Source organism: Ranitomeya variabilis, chromosome 7 (genome assembly GCF_051348905.1).
Source record: "Ranitomeya variabilis isolate aRanVar5 chromosome 7, aRanVar5.hap1, whole genome shotgun sequence".
Lineage (NCBI taxonomy): Eukaryota > Metazoa > Chordata > Amphibia > Anura > Dendrobatidae > Ranitomeya > Ranitomeya variabilis.
In genome coordinates, this window is record NC_135238.1 from 40,177,908 (window position 1) to 40,193,860 (window position 15,953).

At 46.7% G+C, this 15,953-nt stretch overlaps 1 protein-coding gene across 5 annotated transcripts in view; it reads right to left on the reverse strand.

The window, feature by feature from the left end:
- Positions 1-879: 879 nt before the first annotated feature.
- Positions 880-15,953, reverse strand: part of TRRAP (transformation/transcription domain associated protein) — a 165,515-nt gene continuing 150,441 nt past the window's right edge. For all 5 annotated transcript variants that reach the window (XM_077274906.1, XM_077274905.1, XM_077274903.1 and 2 more), the window contains 4 exons: positions 14,897-15,081; positions 6,857-7,060; positions 5,405-5,599; positions 880-2,250 (listed from right to left, as the gene is read on the reverse strand). In XM_077274906.1, the coding sequence (XP_077131021.1) occupies positions 1,966-2,250; positions 5,405-5,599; positions 6,857-7,060; positions 14,897-15,081 (869 nt within the window). In that variant the 3' untranslated portion in view covers positions 880-1,965. The remainder of the gene's footprint in view (positions 2,251-5,404; positions 5,600-6,856; positions 7,061-14,896; positions 15,082-15,953) is intronic.

Consider the following 15,953-nt stretch of genomic DNA (forward strand, 5'->3'; position numbering starts at 1 on the left):
AAAGTATTCACCCCCTTGGCATTGGTCGCGTTTTGCTACCTCACAACCTGTAAGTTCACTTTTTTTTGAGAGTTTGCATCAGTTCATGTAAAGAACATGCCTACAACTGTGAACATTTGTTTTCCTTTGATTGTGAAGTAAACAACAAATAGTATAAAATAACTCATTGATTTGGGTCATTGTCTTGTTTGAAGGTGAACCTCCGTCGTAGTCTGGTTTTGCTCAAGAATGTTCCTGTATTTTTGCATCATCCATCTTTATCTCGACTCAGTGTGTTCACTATCCATGCTGTCAAAAAAACATCCCCACAGCATGATGCTGCCACCACGTTTTACTGTGGGGATGGTGTTCTTGGGGTGATGAGCTGCACTAGTTTGGCGGCAAACATAGCATTTCCTTTGGTGGCCAAAAAATTCAATTTTGGCCTCATCTGACCACAGCACCTTCCTCCATACATTTGGGGAGTCTCCCACGTCTTTTGGTAAACTCAAAACGAGCCTTACAATTTGTGTGTGTAAAGACTTTTTTCTGCCCACTTTTCCGTAAAGGCCACCTCTATGGAGTGTACGGCTTATTGTGGTCGTATGGACAGATACTCCAGTCTCTGCTTGGGAACTCTGCAGCTCCTTCAGGGCTACCTTTGGTCTCTGTGCTGCCTCTTTGTTTAATGCCCTCCTTGCCCAAGCTGAGAGTTCTGGTGTGCGGGCCTCTCATGGCAGGTTTATTGAACAGCCGCGAGACATGCAGCTGTAGGGACTCGAACATAGTATTCGAGCATGCCGGAGTCACTCAGTTAGCACTCGAGCATGCTCAGATAACACCTTATCCCAGCACGTTCATTAGTGAAAATGCAAAATCCAAGTCATTTAATGGTGTAATATCAAATGAAATCTCATTCATTTCAATGTGAAGCCAAAAAAACCTCACAGCTACAGGAAGGAAATAAAGAAAATGAAAACAAAAATAATGAAACCTCACGAGAAATTTTTCAAAATGATTTATTTTGAAAACGGATGTACAAATACTTGTAAAAACGAATTCTCTTAACACTGGGCAATTATAAAACAGCTTCTAGCAAAGAATGACAGAAGCATAACCAATCCCTATTAAGTATAAACCAGTCATCATCAGCGTTGACAAAATATTTCCCCCAGAGGAGCAAAAATGAAAAATACAGTCCATGAATCGGCCTCTGCGCCGCATCGCTCACGCCTGGGTACTGCGTACATTCACATAATGGCCTGGTGGGTGCGATCCGAGACTCCATGCTTGCAGAGCTTATGTTTACGAGCTTTATATATATAACAAGTGGTAGTGGGGTGAAATCTATACATTATTTTGTACAACTCGGTCCTATTTAAAGAACCGTTCAGATGGAACATTCCTCCTAGAATACGTGGCTCCGAACCAAGGCGCCATTGTGACATCTCTGCTATTAACAAATATAGAACATTACAACTCTCTTGGATTGTTTTTTTTATTGGTTCTTATAAAGCAAGAGCACAATAACCAAGGGAAACTAAGAGAAAAAATTGTGTGTCTGTACAGGGTCCCTTTGTATTTCTCATCCTCTATAGCTGCTATTTTATTATGCTTTGAAATGTGTTTGAAGTTGGACAAAAAAATAAAAAAAATCAATATTCTCTTTGTAAAAAGCATGGCGCTTAATGACACGAGAAAGGAGTGTTCTGTAAACATGTTTAGCTTCTTTAGAGACCGGCAGATTGTCCCTAAAAAGCCCGATCACATGTGCTGTAAGTGTAGAATTCAACTGAGCCAGAGACGGCCCATAAAATAAGGTTTTCTAGTTTGCGCTGTACCCGGGGTAGGACGTGGCACAACCAGGAGAGTTGTACAAAGCAAAAATAAAAAAATAAAAAAAAATTCACAGCTTTAAAACCCCCAATATTAACCAAGACTCTTGTTGGTAGCACAGGGGTTAAGTCAAAGGTATCAAAGGCCAATTCAGAGCCAGGGATGCCATGCGGGGTCCATACGGCACAAGTTGTCCAGACTATTGGCAGCGGCTACTAATGTGTTGACTTTGCTCTCGCCTCCGTCGAACTGGGCCAGATTGTGCAGCCGGGTGACGATGGCCGTGACGGCTTTCTGAACCAGAGAAACCAACTGTTGGCTGTCCATGTTCTCGGGCTGCCCGGCCGGCGATAGCGGAGAAGAAGTATCCTCTTGCGTCTTCTTGTGCCAGGCAATTATTTCATCCCTCAAAACGGTTTTCAGAATGCCGTCAACCTGAGAAATACGGGGAAGAAATTGGATAATTATATTGGGATGAAGGAGAGTAAGATATGGTAAACTGCAATGAGGCCAAACATGTGACATCTGTCAGTAGGATCAACCCTCCGTCTATAAGGGCATGTAGGTCAAATTCATCCCCCACAAATTTATTTGGTCTGGTAGAACACTATGGATAAAGCTCTCCTCAAGTATTACTGTGTAGATTTCCCTGGAATAAGACAGCGGGTGGCAGATATGTGCCATCAAAGTAATAACAGAATCCACACCATTTATAAGATGGTGAGGGAACACTTAGCTAACTTAAATTAATTTATATATTCTGGTCCAGATGAATTACATCGTAGGGTACTGAGAGAGCAGAGGAAATTTCAGAACCACTATCCAGAATCTTTAAAAATTCCTGGAGAACAGGAGATGTCCTAGAAGATTGGAGAAGGGTAAATGTTGTCCCTATCTTCAAGAAAGGAAAAAAGATGGAGCCAGGAAATTACAGGCCAGTGAGCCTTACTTCTGTACCAGGAAAGATATTTGAACAAATTATTAAACATGTATGCAAGTACTTGGATAAGAATACAGTAATGAACCAGAGACAGCATGGGTTTGTAGCAAAGAAGTCATGGCAGACTAATTTCCATCTACGATGGAATCACTGACTGGGTGGCTCAGTGAAATGCGGTAGATATAGCATATCTCGACTTCAGCAAAGCATTTGATAAAGCATTTCATACTATCCTTATTGAAAAAAATTACCAAGTATGGAATTGACAAGGCTACGGTTAGGTGGATTCATAATGGACTCAGTGATCGCACTCAAAGAGTGGTAATAAATGGTTGCACTTCCAATTGGAAGAGTGTTTCAAATGGGGTACCACAACGCTCTGTCCTGGCCCTGGTGTTGTTCAACAATTTTTATCAATGATCTAGATAGATTAGGCTACTTTCACACTTGCGTTTACCTGATCTGCGGCAGGCTGCGGACTTCCTCCGTGAAGCCCCGCCCTCGGCAGCACCTCCGCCTACTTCTGCATGCGACCTCCGTACCTATCTTTAACATTAGGTACGCAGGTCGTGCGGCTGTATGCGGATGCTGCCGCATGCGTCGTTTTGACGATGCGGCGACCAGCGTACGACGCAGCCTGTAGCATTTCTTTTTTCCGCATCGTAAAAACGACGCATGCGGCAGCATCTGCATACAGCAGCACGACCTGCGTACCTAATGTTAAAGATAGGTACGGAGGTCGCATGCGGGCCGCATGCAGAAGTAGGCGGAGCATGCAGCGGAGGTGCGGCCGAGGGCGGGGCTTCACGGAGGAAGTCCGCAGCCTGCCGCAGATCAGGTAAACGCAAGTGTGAAAGTAGCCTACGGGAACTGAAGGTAAACTAATCAAATTTGCAGATGATGCAAAGCTAGGGGGGATAGCTAACACTAGAGAAGTCTGAGAAAGGATTCATAAGGATCTAGGTAAGCTTGAGCAATGGGCAGTGACTAACAGAATGATATTTAACGAAGAAACGCAAGACTCTACATCTGGGCAAGAAAAACAAAAATTACATCTACAGAGTGGGAGGAAAAGAACTAAGCAACAGCACGTGTAAAAAAGACTTGGGTAAACTAATAGATCACAGACTGCACATGAGTCAACAGTGTGATACAGCAGCAAAAAAGGCAAACACAGTTCTAGGATTTATTAAGAGAAGCATAGAGTCTAGATCATGTGATGAATTATCCCCCTCTAGTCCTCCTTGGTCAGGCCTCATTTGGAATATTGTGTTCAGTTCTGGGCAACACATTTAAAAAAAAGACATTGAAAAACTGGAGCAAGTTCAGAGAAGAGCTACCAGGATGAGCGGACTGCAAACTATGTCCTATAAGGAACGGATAAAGTATCTGGGAATGTTTAGCTTGCAAAAAAGAAGGCAAAGAGGAGATGTAATAGCTGTCTACAAATATCTGAAGGGCTGTCACAGTGTAGAGCGATCATCCTTATTCTCATTTGCACATGGAAACACGAGAAGCAATGGAAGGAAACGGAAAGGGGGAAGATACAGATTAGATATAAGAAAACACTTTTTGACAGTGAGGGTGATCAATGAGTGGAAAAGGCTGCCACGAGAGGTGGTGAGTTCTCCTGCAATGGAAGTCTTCAGACAGAAGATGGACAGACCCAAAAAAATGATGAAGGACAGCATCCAATCCAGGTGAAAAAAACTTCTTTTATTGTGCCAAGTGCAACTTTTCAACCATCAAAGGTCTTTTTCAATAAGATGGACAGACATCTGTCTGAGATGGTTTAGTGAATCTTCTATTGAGCAGGGGGTTCCATGATATCAAGGTATCATTTTACTCAGCTTTCTATTACCTGAATCTATAGAAGGATTGATTCTACTGACAGATTTCCTTTAATAACACATTGGCTGTAGGTGTCTATTTAAAGTGACAGTAACAATTTTTCCTACGTGTATTTGAAACCACAATTCAATGGTATTTAAACGTCTAAATAATTAGCATTTGATGTCAAAGACTGGATGGGATCCGTAGTGGCATTCACTTATCTCCGAAAGCACAGAAATGGGTTCAGAGTGCCTTTAGTAACATGAAATATGAATGTGAAAAGGCTCATGTGCACAAAAATCTCCACTTAGCAGAGAAGCAGGCAGCGAGCAGTGCACCAGCGTGAGCTAGCCTAGAGCTACTCCCAGCATGTAATATTAATAGGAGTGTTGGGGTCTATATCGAGGAACCTTGGGGAGCTACTTAATCTACTGTGCAGAGTTCTGCGTCTTCTCTTCTTCCCTCTGTAATAAAATACATGAGCCAATGCTTCTGAGTTATCATACTGGTTTCAGTGGATTTGGCAGGAAACGACAGCAGCTGCTACGACTGGACGGCTCTACTAATCGACCCAGACCTGTTCATACAGGAGATTTCTGCGGGACGGAATTTGGGTGGAAATGATTATTATGGCCGCCACCTCTGAAGAAATTCTACCCTGCATGGAAGTGCTATTAAAATCACGGCATTGCTTTATGGCGGAAGTGTTCCTTGAGCCTAAGGTCTTGTCTCTCTAGTGCCTATGTGGAATTTGTGACATGGATAAATGTAGATACATGAGCAGAGTTTGTGTATCTCTGCATTAATCTAAAATACCTTGAAATTTGGCTGTGCAAAGCAACGAGCGACTGCAATCATGGAAGCCGTCAGCGGGCCGGACACTCCGATGGTGGTTAAAAATTCAGAAATATTTGGGGTGAGTCGGAACGGGACAGGGCGATTGGCATCCAAGTCTCCAGTGGAGTCATTGATATCGAACCGAAAATAGGCCACGTTCAACTTTCCAGTGTCCTAGAAGGAGGCAAGAAGGCAGTAAGTTACACGGGTGATCGGTAAAGGGGATTTGGCGGCATTTCTAACGTGTTTCCGTAAATATCTGTATAACAAGTTCACTTAGTGTCCTCCTAGTGGCAGCAACATAACACCCATGGTCCTGTGTCCCCCAATGAGGTGTAGGAGAAAAAAAACAATCTGGATCATCTTTTCTGAGAACTAGATTGTGAGCCTCATGTTATGCCATTCCCATTCTCCTACACCGACTGAACTCCTTGGTAATGCACACCCTATTACATGATCATTTATTCCTACATTTCCAGGATGACAGGTGGCGAGAGTTTTGAACACCAAAAGGAGCTAGAAAAGAACAAGATTTTGAGCCGGCCTGACACATTTGAGTTTACAGATCACGAGATCAGGACCGGCTGCGACCCGCAGACCCTTCTGAGACCCCTAGCATTGGGAAGTTGCTGGTTTGCACGCAGACTTGTGATGTGATGGCCGTTAAGGGGTTGTCCTGCGAACAATATTTGTCACCTATCTACAGAATAAATTATTAATAATTGTTGGGGATCTAGATGCTAAGACCAGCACTGATACTGAGAACAGAAGGCAAGAAAGACCATTGTTTGAATGGAGTGGTGGTGAGCATGTGCGACCACCTCCTGTAGAGCAGTGGTCGCACATGCTCATTTAGGCTCCATTAATACAGGAGACTTTGGGGCACACGTTCTCATGATCTATGGGGCTCCCAGCAATCATACTGCCAGTGATATATCAGACTTGCTTTCCTTGTTGGCAGAGTTGGGCTGTGGCACATGGTTGGCATTTTGATTAAGGATGCTTCCTCATTGTGTTCCATCACCCGTACGGTAGACCCGTTGGGGCTTACGTTCAAACTCCCCAGCAAAACGAGATTCGGGCGTATGCACTGACGAGACCCCAGGCTATAATGGTGGCGGCAGACTGAACGTGCAATCTGACGGGAGTGTACGTCTACTGGAGGCGGACACAGACGCACGTTGGTACATACGTCCAAATCCCGTACTACAAGTTCGGATGGATGCCCCGACGGGGTCACTGAGCGTGTACTAGACACAATGTGAGAGCACCCTTACCAAGAGAGGATCTCTGGTCCTGTGATTTTTTTTTAAACAACAAAGATTTTCTATTAACCCCTTCAGGATCTTGGGATTTTCAGTTTTTGTGTTTTTTTGCTCCCCTTCTTCTCAGAGACATAACATTTGCAGCTTCTGCAAACACTTCACATACCTGCGCAATCTGCAGCATCTCGGGATTCAGCCTGTTCAAATGAAAGACGAATTCCGCAAAGCCGATCAAAGCCAGCTGGATGGTGAACATTTTCCGGAAGGTCCAGTAGTCGGTGGCATTGGGGAACGTGTGGAGAGCCCATTCCTTCAGCATGCTGCGCGGCACCATGTTACCCTGCACTTCCTTCAGGATGTCACGCAAGACCTATAACAAATCAACAGAGGATTCCTATTATTTCAGACGACGGCCTTGGCTGTAATCTAGATGATCCACAAGCTGATTGATGGCTTTATAGTGGCTACCTTGAGAGCGGATGATGGAGATTGGGGATGTGATGCGTCGGTGAGAGAATGCCTTCACCGGAAAGGGGGGGATAAATAAATAAAAAGGAACTTTCTCAGAAATATCGCACAGCGAATGCTCCGGGTTATTGCTTTCTGCACAGAATGAAAGCTCTTGTGCTGTAGGTGTAGTGGATCGTAACTGTAAAGACCCAAGACGCATGAAATATAGATCAGAACATGACAGGTAGCGGCAGAAATCAGGCGGCAGCTGTAGAGTGCAGCACTAGGAATGGCTGACCATGCAATACATGACCAGCTCTTCACTGATTAAAGGGGGCTTCTAACTGTTAGAAGGGTCTCTCGAGCGGATTATCAATTGTCCCACTGCTACGATCCCCAGCAATCAGCGGATATGTCCGGAAATCTGCAAATGTTTTACCTACAGCTCCACCACAGGGAAAACTGAGAATTACACCGTGCTTATTAAAAATCAAAGAGACCGTTTCTGGTAAGCACTCTCCGCTCTGGCCAAGAGATATGGATCCTGAACATAAGAGGCCCCCCTCCATTAACTCAAAGGATTCCTTAATATGGCATCAGCAAATGGGTTTTCTAAACTGCACAACTCCTTTAATAAAAGGGGACGTGGGAGGCCAGAGCCCTCCAATTGTAAGACTCATCCTTTAAAAGTTTCAAAATTGTTCCATAGGTTAGACAATAACAACAGAGGTGGGGTGGTGGTCATATCCCTTTACCAGGCTGTGAAGTCAGTAAGCCAAACCTCCAATTCAGACTCCTCAATTTCCATGACACCGACTCTAGCTCTTCCAAAATGGGCTCTGACTCCACGACTACGACCCTGACTCCACGACTCAGACTCCACAGCCTTGACAGGGCTGTGGAATCGGTAAGCCAAACCTCCGACTCCTAAAATTTCCATGACACCGACTCCCCTAAAATGGGCTCCGACTCCACAGCCCTGTTTACCAACACAAACTTACGAATGGAGCTAATCCCACCCTAGCCTCCGAAAACTCTGACGGAGGTCCCCTATGTCTGGGGCTGCTCAAGTCATGCTCAATGCCTCCTTAGAAAGCAGTTCAATGGATGGAAGAACTCACGCTCAAGTTCTCTGTAATTACTCTCCACAAAATGAGGACCATGAACATAACCCCATCCCCATTCATTCCTCACATTTCCGAAATAGTATGTAATAAGTGAGGTTTTTAAACTTTACAACCACCTTAACAAAAAGACGACACCTCACCAGATGAGGACAAATATAAAAAAAACCTTTAAAAAAGGGCAATTCTAGCCTGTATTCTAATAGGAACTGCAAGACCTGTGGTCAGTAGTGATAGGCAGAGGGGTTGTAATTAGTGATCAAGGAACGTGCTGGGATAAGGTGTTATCTGAGCATGCTCGTGCGCTAACAGACTGTTTTTGGCATGCTCAAAAAATGTTCGAGTTCCTGCACCTGCATGTCTCGCCGCAACACACGCAGTGATTGTCTAGCAAACAGGAAACCCCTGAATGTGTTGCGGCGGTTGAACAGCCACAAGACATGCGGCCGCAGGGACTCGAACACTCTTCAGACTCCACTCTGCTTCTTTCTTCTATGTGCTGTGTTATCAATCCCAAAATGCATCAGCAAAATATCACATGACCAGATAGTGCCATCGCTATCCACACTAATTATCCTACAGTCTTCTAAATTAGCTAATAGTATACAGTCAGGAGACAGAACGATGATCTCCTACACTAACTGCCTGACTCGAGCTGCGCAATCATCATCATAATCTGTGATAGTTGTTTCTCTCCCACAAGTGGAGAAATATTGTGCTACACTCCATGCAATTACATCATACAGGCAGTTCTGGTAACGGAGGGTGACCACCCTCAATAGAACATAAAGACATGTAATTTCAGGTGGTCACATGAGCTAAACGAGTAAAAGGATACCATGAAGTTTCAGACAAAAAGGAACAACTACATAAAATAATACTATAAGAATTAAGTGGGATACTACTGATAAGATAAAGTTAAAAAATAAATCATAATAAAATCTAAAACGATATGGAGTCAGATGAAGTAATCTAGGGGCTGTACGTTGACTGCAGACACTTTCGCACTCTTTCTGCACATCTACCAAGGTGGGGACCTTCTGTTCTCACCGGTTGCCACGTTTTTTAGTCTCATCTAACTTTTCTCCGATTTGATAGCTCTCACATCCGCCTGGTGAAGACTCCAGCAGCTGCCTAGCACATTATTTATAGCGGGTTCACTAAACTGCAGGGGAATTATTAGCAGTAAAAAAAAGTAGCCGAGAAATACAGACCGACAGAGATTGGAGTGGGCAAGACATCGTTACCCAGATAATTAAGAGAATAAAATCTTATGAGCAGGAAGCCATATTTCCCCCTTTTTTTACAATACTATTCATTTGCTTCAATTAGAGAAATGTCTTTCTTTATTGGATATTAACACTTCTGTCATATTAAACCACAAGGACTCGTAACTTACTGGAGGCCGTGCATTAACCTGCCGTATATGATGGGCACAGAACGGACCTGCTGCAGAATCAGAATGATAAACCTCCCCGCCGCGGCCTGACCCTGGGGTGAGGCCCGCCCAGGGTACTGTCATACCCACTTACTGAGCTGTGTGGGCGGGGTTATACAGGGATCAGCATTCTAAGCACTGTGTGGGCGGGGTTATACAGGGATCAGCCTCTAAGCACTGTGTGGGCGGGGTTATACAGGGATCAGCCTCTAAGCACTGTGTGGGCGGGGTTATACAGGGATCAGCTTCTAAGCACTGTGTGGGCGGGGTTATACAGGGATCAGCATCTAAGCACTGTGTGGGCGGGGTTATACAGGATCAGCATCTAAGCACTGTGTGGGCGGGGTTATACAGGGATCAGCATCTAAGCACTGTGGGCGGGGTTATACAGGATCAGCATCTAAGCACTGTGTGGGCGGGGATCAGCATCTAAGCACTGTGTGGGCGGGGATCAGCATGTAAGCACTGTGTGGGCGGGGATCAGCATCTAAGCACTGTGTGGGCGGGGTTATACAGAAATCAGCATTCTAAGCACTGTGTGGGCGGGGTTATACAGGGCTCAGCATTCTAAGCACTGTGTGGGCGGGGTTATACAGGGCTCAGCATCTAAGCACTGTGTGGGCGGGTTATACAGGGATCAGCATCTAAGCACTGTGTGGGCGGGGTTATACAGGGATCAGCATCTAAGCACTGTGTGGGCGGGGTTATACAGGGATCTGCATCTAAGCACTGTGTGGGCGGGGTTATACAGGGCTCAGCATTGTAAGCACTGTGTGGGCGGGGTTATACAGGGCTCAGCATCTAAGCACTGTGTGGGCGGGGTTATACAGGGCTCAGCATTCTAAGCACTGTGTGGGCGGGGTTATACAGGGCTCAGCATCTAAGCACTGTGTGGGCGGGGTTATACAGGGCTCAGCATCTAAGCACTGTGTGGGCGGGGTTATACAGGAATCAGCCTCTAAGCACTGTGTGGGCGGGGTTATACAGGGATCAGCATCCAAGCACTGTGTGGGCGGGGTTATACAGGGATCTGCATCTAAGCACTGTGTGGGCGGGGTTATACAGGGCTCAGCATTCTAAGCACTGTGTGGGCGGGGTTATACAGGGCTCAGCATCTAAGCATTGTGTGGGCGGGGTTATACAGGGATCAGCATCTAAGCACTGTGTGGGCAGGGTTATACAGGGATCAGCATCTAAGCACTGTGCGGGCGGGGTTATACAGGGATCAGCATCTAAGCACTGTGTGGGCGGGGTTATACAGGGATCAGCATCTAAGCACTGTGTGGGCGGGGTTATACAGGGATCAGCATCTAAGCACTGTGTGGGCGGGGATCAGCTTCTAAGCACTGTGTGGGCGGGGTTATACAGAAATCAGCATTCTAAGCACTGTGTGGGCGGGGTTATACAGGGATCAGCATCTAAGCACTGTGTGGGCGGGGTTATACAGGGATCAGCATCTAAGCACTGTGTGGGCGGGGTTATACAGGGATCAGCATCTAAGCACTGTGTGGGCGGGGTTATACAGGGATCAGCATCTAAGCACTGTGTGGGCGGGGTTATACAGGGCTCAGCATTCTAAGCACTGTGTGGGCGGGGTTATACAGGGATCAGCATCTAAGCACTGTGTGGGCGGGGTTATACAGGGCTCAGCATTCTAAGCACTGTGTGGGCGGGGTTATACAGGGATCAGCATCTAAGCACTGTGTGGGCAGGGTTATACAGGGCTCAGCATTCTAAGCACTGTGTGGGCGGGGTTATACAGGGCTCAGCATCTAAGCACTGTGTGGGCGGGGTAATACAGGGCTCAGCATCTAAGCACTGTGTGGGCGGGGTTATACAGGAATCAGCCTCCAAGCACTGTGTGGGCGGGGTTATACAGGGATCAGCATCTAAGCACTGTGTGGGTGGGGTTATACAGGGCTCAGCATCTAAGCACTGTGTGGGCGGGGTTATACAGGGATCAGCATCTCAGCACTGTGTGGGCGGGGTTATACAGGGATCAGCATCTAAGCACTGTGTGGGCGGGGTTATACAGGGCTCAGCATTGTAAGCACTGTGTGGGCGGGGTTATACAGGGCTCAGCATCTAAGCACTGTGTGGGCGGGGTTATACAGGGCTCAGCATCTAAGCACTGTGTGGGCGGGGTTATACAGGGATCAGCCTCTAAGCACTGTGTGGGCAGGGTTATACAGGGATCAGCATCTAAGCACTGTGTGGGCGGGGTTATACAAGGCTCAGCATTCTAAGCACTGTGTGGGCGGGGTTATACAGGGCTCAGCATCTAAGCACTGTGTGGGCGGGGTTATACAGGGATCAGCCTCTAAGCACTGTGTGGGCGGGGTTATACAGGGATCAGCATCTAAGCACTGTGTGGGCGGGGTTATACAGGGATCAGCATCTAAGCACTGTGGGCGGGGTTATATAGGGCTCAGCATCTAAGCACTGTGTGGGTGGGGTTATACAGGGATCAGCCTTAAGCACTGTGTGGGCGGGGTTATACAGGGCTCAGCATTCTAAGCACTGTGTGGGCGGGGTTATACAGGGCTCAGCATCTAAGCACTGTGTGGGCGGGGTTATACAGGGCTCAGCATCTAAGCACTGTGTGGGTGGGGTTATACAGGGATCAGCCTTAAGCACTGTGTGGGCGGGGTTATACAGGGATCAGCATCTAAGCACTGTGTGGGCGGGGTTATACAGGGATCAGCCTGTAAGCACTGTGTGGGCAGGGTTATACAGGGCTCAGCCTGTAAGCACTGTGTGGGCGGGGTTATACAGGGCTCAGCATTCTAAGCACTGTGTGGGCGGGGTTATACAGGGCTCAGCATCTAAGCACTGTGTGGGCGGGGTTATACAGGGCTCAGCATCTAAGCACTGTGTGGGCGGGGTTATACGGGGCTCAGCATCTAAGCACTGTGTGGGTGGGGTTATACAGGGATCAGCCTTAAGCACTGTGTGGGCGGGGTTATACAGGGATCAGCATCTAAGCAGTGTGGGCGGGGTTATACGGGGGATCAGCATTTAAGCACTGTGTGGGCGGGGTTATACAGAGCTCAGCATCTAAGCACTGTGTGGGCGGGGTTATACGGGGATCAGCATCTAAGCACTGTGTGGGCGGGGTTATACAGGGCTCAGCCTGTAAGCACTGTGTGGGCGGGGTTATACAGGGATCAGCATCTAAGCACTGTGTGGGCGGGGTTATACAGGGATCAGCATTCTAAGCACTGTGTGGGCGGGGTTATACAGGGATCAGCATCTAAGCACTGTGTGGGCGGGGTTATACAGGATCAGCATCTAAGCACTGTGTGGGCGGGGTTATACAGGGATCAGCATTCTAAGCACTGTGTGGGCGGGGTTATACAGGGATCAGCATCTAAGCACTGTGTGGGCGGGGTTATACAGGGATCAGCCTCTAAGCACTCTCAGGGCGGGGTTATACAGGGATCAGCATCTAAGCACTGTGTGGGCAGGGTTATACGGGGATCAGCATCTAAGCACTGTGTGGGCGGGGTTATACAGGGATCAGCATTCTAAGCACTGTGTGGGCGGGGTTATATAGGGATCAGCATCTAAGCATTGTGTGGGCGGGGTTATACAGGGATCAGCATTCTAAGCACTGTGTGGGCGGGGTTATACAGGGATCAGCATCTAAGCACTGTGTGGGCAGGGTTATACGGGGATCAGCATCTAAGCACTGTGTGGGCGGGGTTATACAGGGCTCAGCATTTAAGCACTGTGTGGGCGGGGTTATACAGGGCTCAGCATTTAAGCACTGTGTGGGCGGGGTTATACAGGGATCAGCCTCTAAGCACTGTGTGGGCGGGGTTATACAGGGCTCAGCATTCTAAGCACTGTGTGGGCGGGGTTATACAGGGCTCAGCATTCTAAGCAGTGTGGGCGGGGTTATACAGGAATCAGCCTCTAAGCACTGTGTGGGCGGGGTTATACAGGGATCAGCATCTAAGCACTGTGTGGGCGGGGTTATACAGGGCTCAGCATTCTAAGCACTGTGTGGGCGGGGTTATACAGGGATCAGCCTCTAAGCACTGTGTGGGCGGGGTTATACAGGGATCAGCATTCTAAGCACTGTGTGGGCGGGGTTATACAGGGCTCAGCATTCTAAGCACTGTGTGGGCGGGGTTATACAGGGCTCAGCATTCTAAGCACTGTGTGGGCGGGGTTATACAGGGCTCAGCATTCTAAGCACTGTGTGGGCGGGGTTATAAAGGCTCAGAAATCTCAGCTTTGCTAAATCTATAGCAGAGAAAACAGGGATTACATATTGTCATGATTAAGGGAGCTTAGTCTCCAGAAACGCGTTGAGATTCTAACCCATATGGTTTGTGCTGAAGTCTGTATCCTCTATGCTTAAAGTTTGTGAATAAAGAAAACTCTTTTTTACGGATTCAGTGAAGCTGGACATTCTCTTCTTTTTATTACATAAAAACTGCACTAAGCAGCCTAGTAGGTGATATATCTCTGGAATCAGGGTCTCACCCCTACATTCATGGTCCTCAGATTACATAGCAGGGACCTGCTGACAGATTCCCATTAAAGGGACTGTCAATACAAAATGACAGTTCAAACCTCTCCATAGTAAAAAAAACAAAAACAATAAAATAGGATTGGATAACCCCATTAATTGATGCAGGTGTGACAGAGATACAATAATACCACCTGGGGCATAGATCACGCTGCACTCCGACACAGTGCCACACATACAGCTGTGGCCGTTCGTGGTACTGCAGCTCTGACTCATGAATCAGATGATCACTGCAGGTCTGTGTCGGCAGAGGTTCACCAATGAAAGATTGATAGTCTATCCTAAATACAGGCGTAGGTCTGATTCTTGCAGGATTACAATAAACTCTAGATTATCAGATGCCAGAATAAGTGCTAATAATATATTTTATGAGTTTTTTTTTTATTGTTCAGACTGCCATTCCTAGAGTATTCTCTTTCACTAAGCTGCTGAAGGAGCTAAAGAAACGCCATGCAGACGTAGAAAAGCGCGGTCTCCCGGAGCGGATGACCGCATGGAGGGTCCGGCGGCTGGGGGTGACTTATCGTGTGATGTGGCGCTCCTCTCCAGACACGACCTACCTCCACGGCAGCGATACAGGGCGATCAGGCCGGAGCAGGGTGCAGAATGGTCGTACAGGGCGGCGTTCAGACTCATTAGTCGCAGATGTCGTACCTGATGGCTGGCCTGGGTCCCTCGAGCTTGAACTGTGGCCAATCTGTCATAGTAACGTGAAATAGGGTTGTCATGCTCAATGCCCTTCTTGGCGCAGCGCTGCTTATAGATCTCCACCAAGGAGAGAGAAGAGGGATTGTCTTCCACCAGACGCATCTGCGGTGAGACGGCCACGACGCGGGGGACTGGAAATGATTGTAAGGAGAGAGAGGGGGGAGACTGATTAATGCAAAATGACAGTGATGAAGACGTGGAGGAGCAAATATCATCATCATGGAAATGCATCTACAGGATCAAGAAAATAGCCAAACTGATCACCTGCCCCCCACTACAAGGCTTGTGCTAAAAACTGGGGGCAATAAAAAAGGCATATCAGTCATAATTAAATAAAATGGAACTTTATATACTTAGCAAAAAGGGCAGAGAGGCTGGATGTTCTCTAATTACTTATATTTCCTATTAAATGTTTAGAATTTAGCATTATAATGACCCTCTGTTGTCACTCCTGGAAAAACATGATCACTGACAACGGGGGCGCTACCATACAGCACTGATTGGACTTGTGTGTACGGACGTAATATTCTGATAAGTAGAATTAATGTTAAAAGGGCATTCCAATCTCCAAATCCTATCCCAACAAGTAGTAGATGTAACAGTAATGATATTCGCAAATATCTCCAATTAGAAATGTAGTATAGTTCTTCCGATTCACTATGTCACTTACCACATGTGCAGGGCATGGCAATAGCTTCGGTATCCATGGTTACGACCACTAACATCTAACTGTCACTATGTGAGTGGTTGAAACCATGGATACCTAAGCTACTGCAATACCCAGCGACATAGTGAATCAGAAGAACTGTACTACACTTCTAATTGGAGGTATTTGCTAACACCTACTACATATTGGAATAGGATCTTGGAGATGGGAATACCCATTTAGGTTTATTCACACATTTCGAGGGGAATAACAGTACAAAAAAGCACACGGATAATAGCAGCATTATGAACAGAACCTAATAGGAGGTCTTATATTGTTAGCAGTGGCTGCACATGT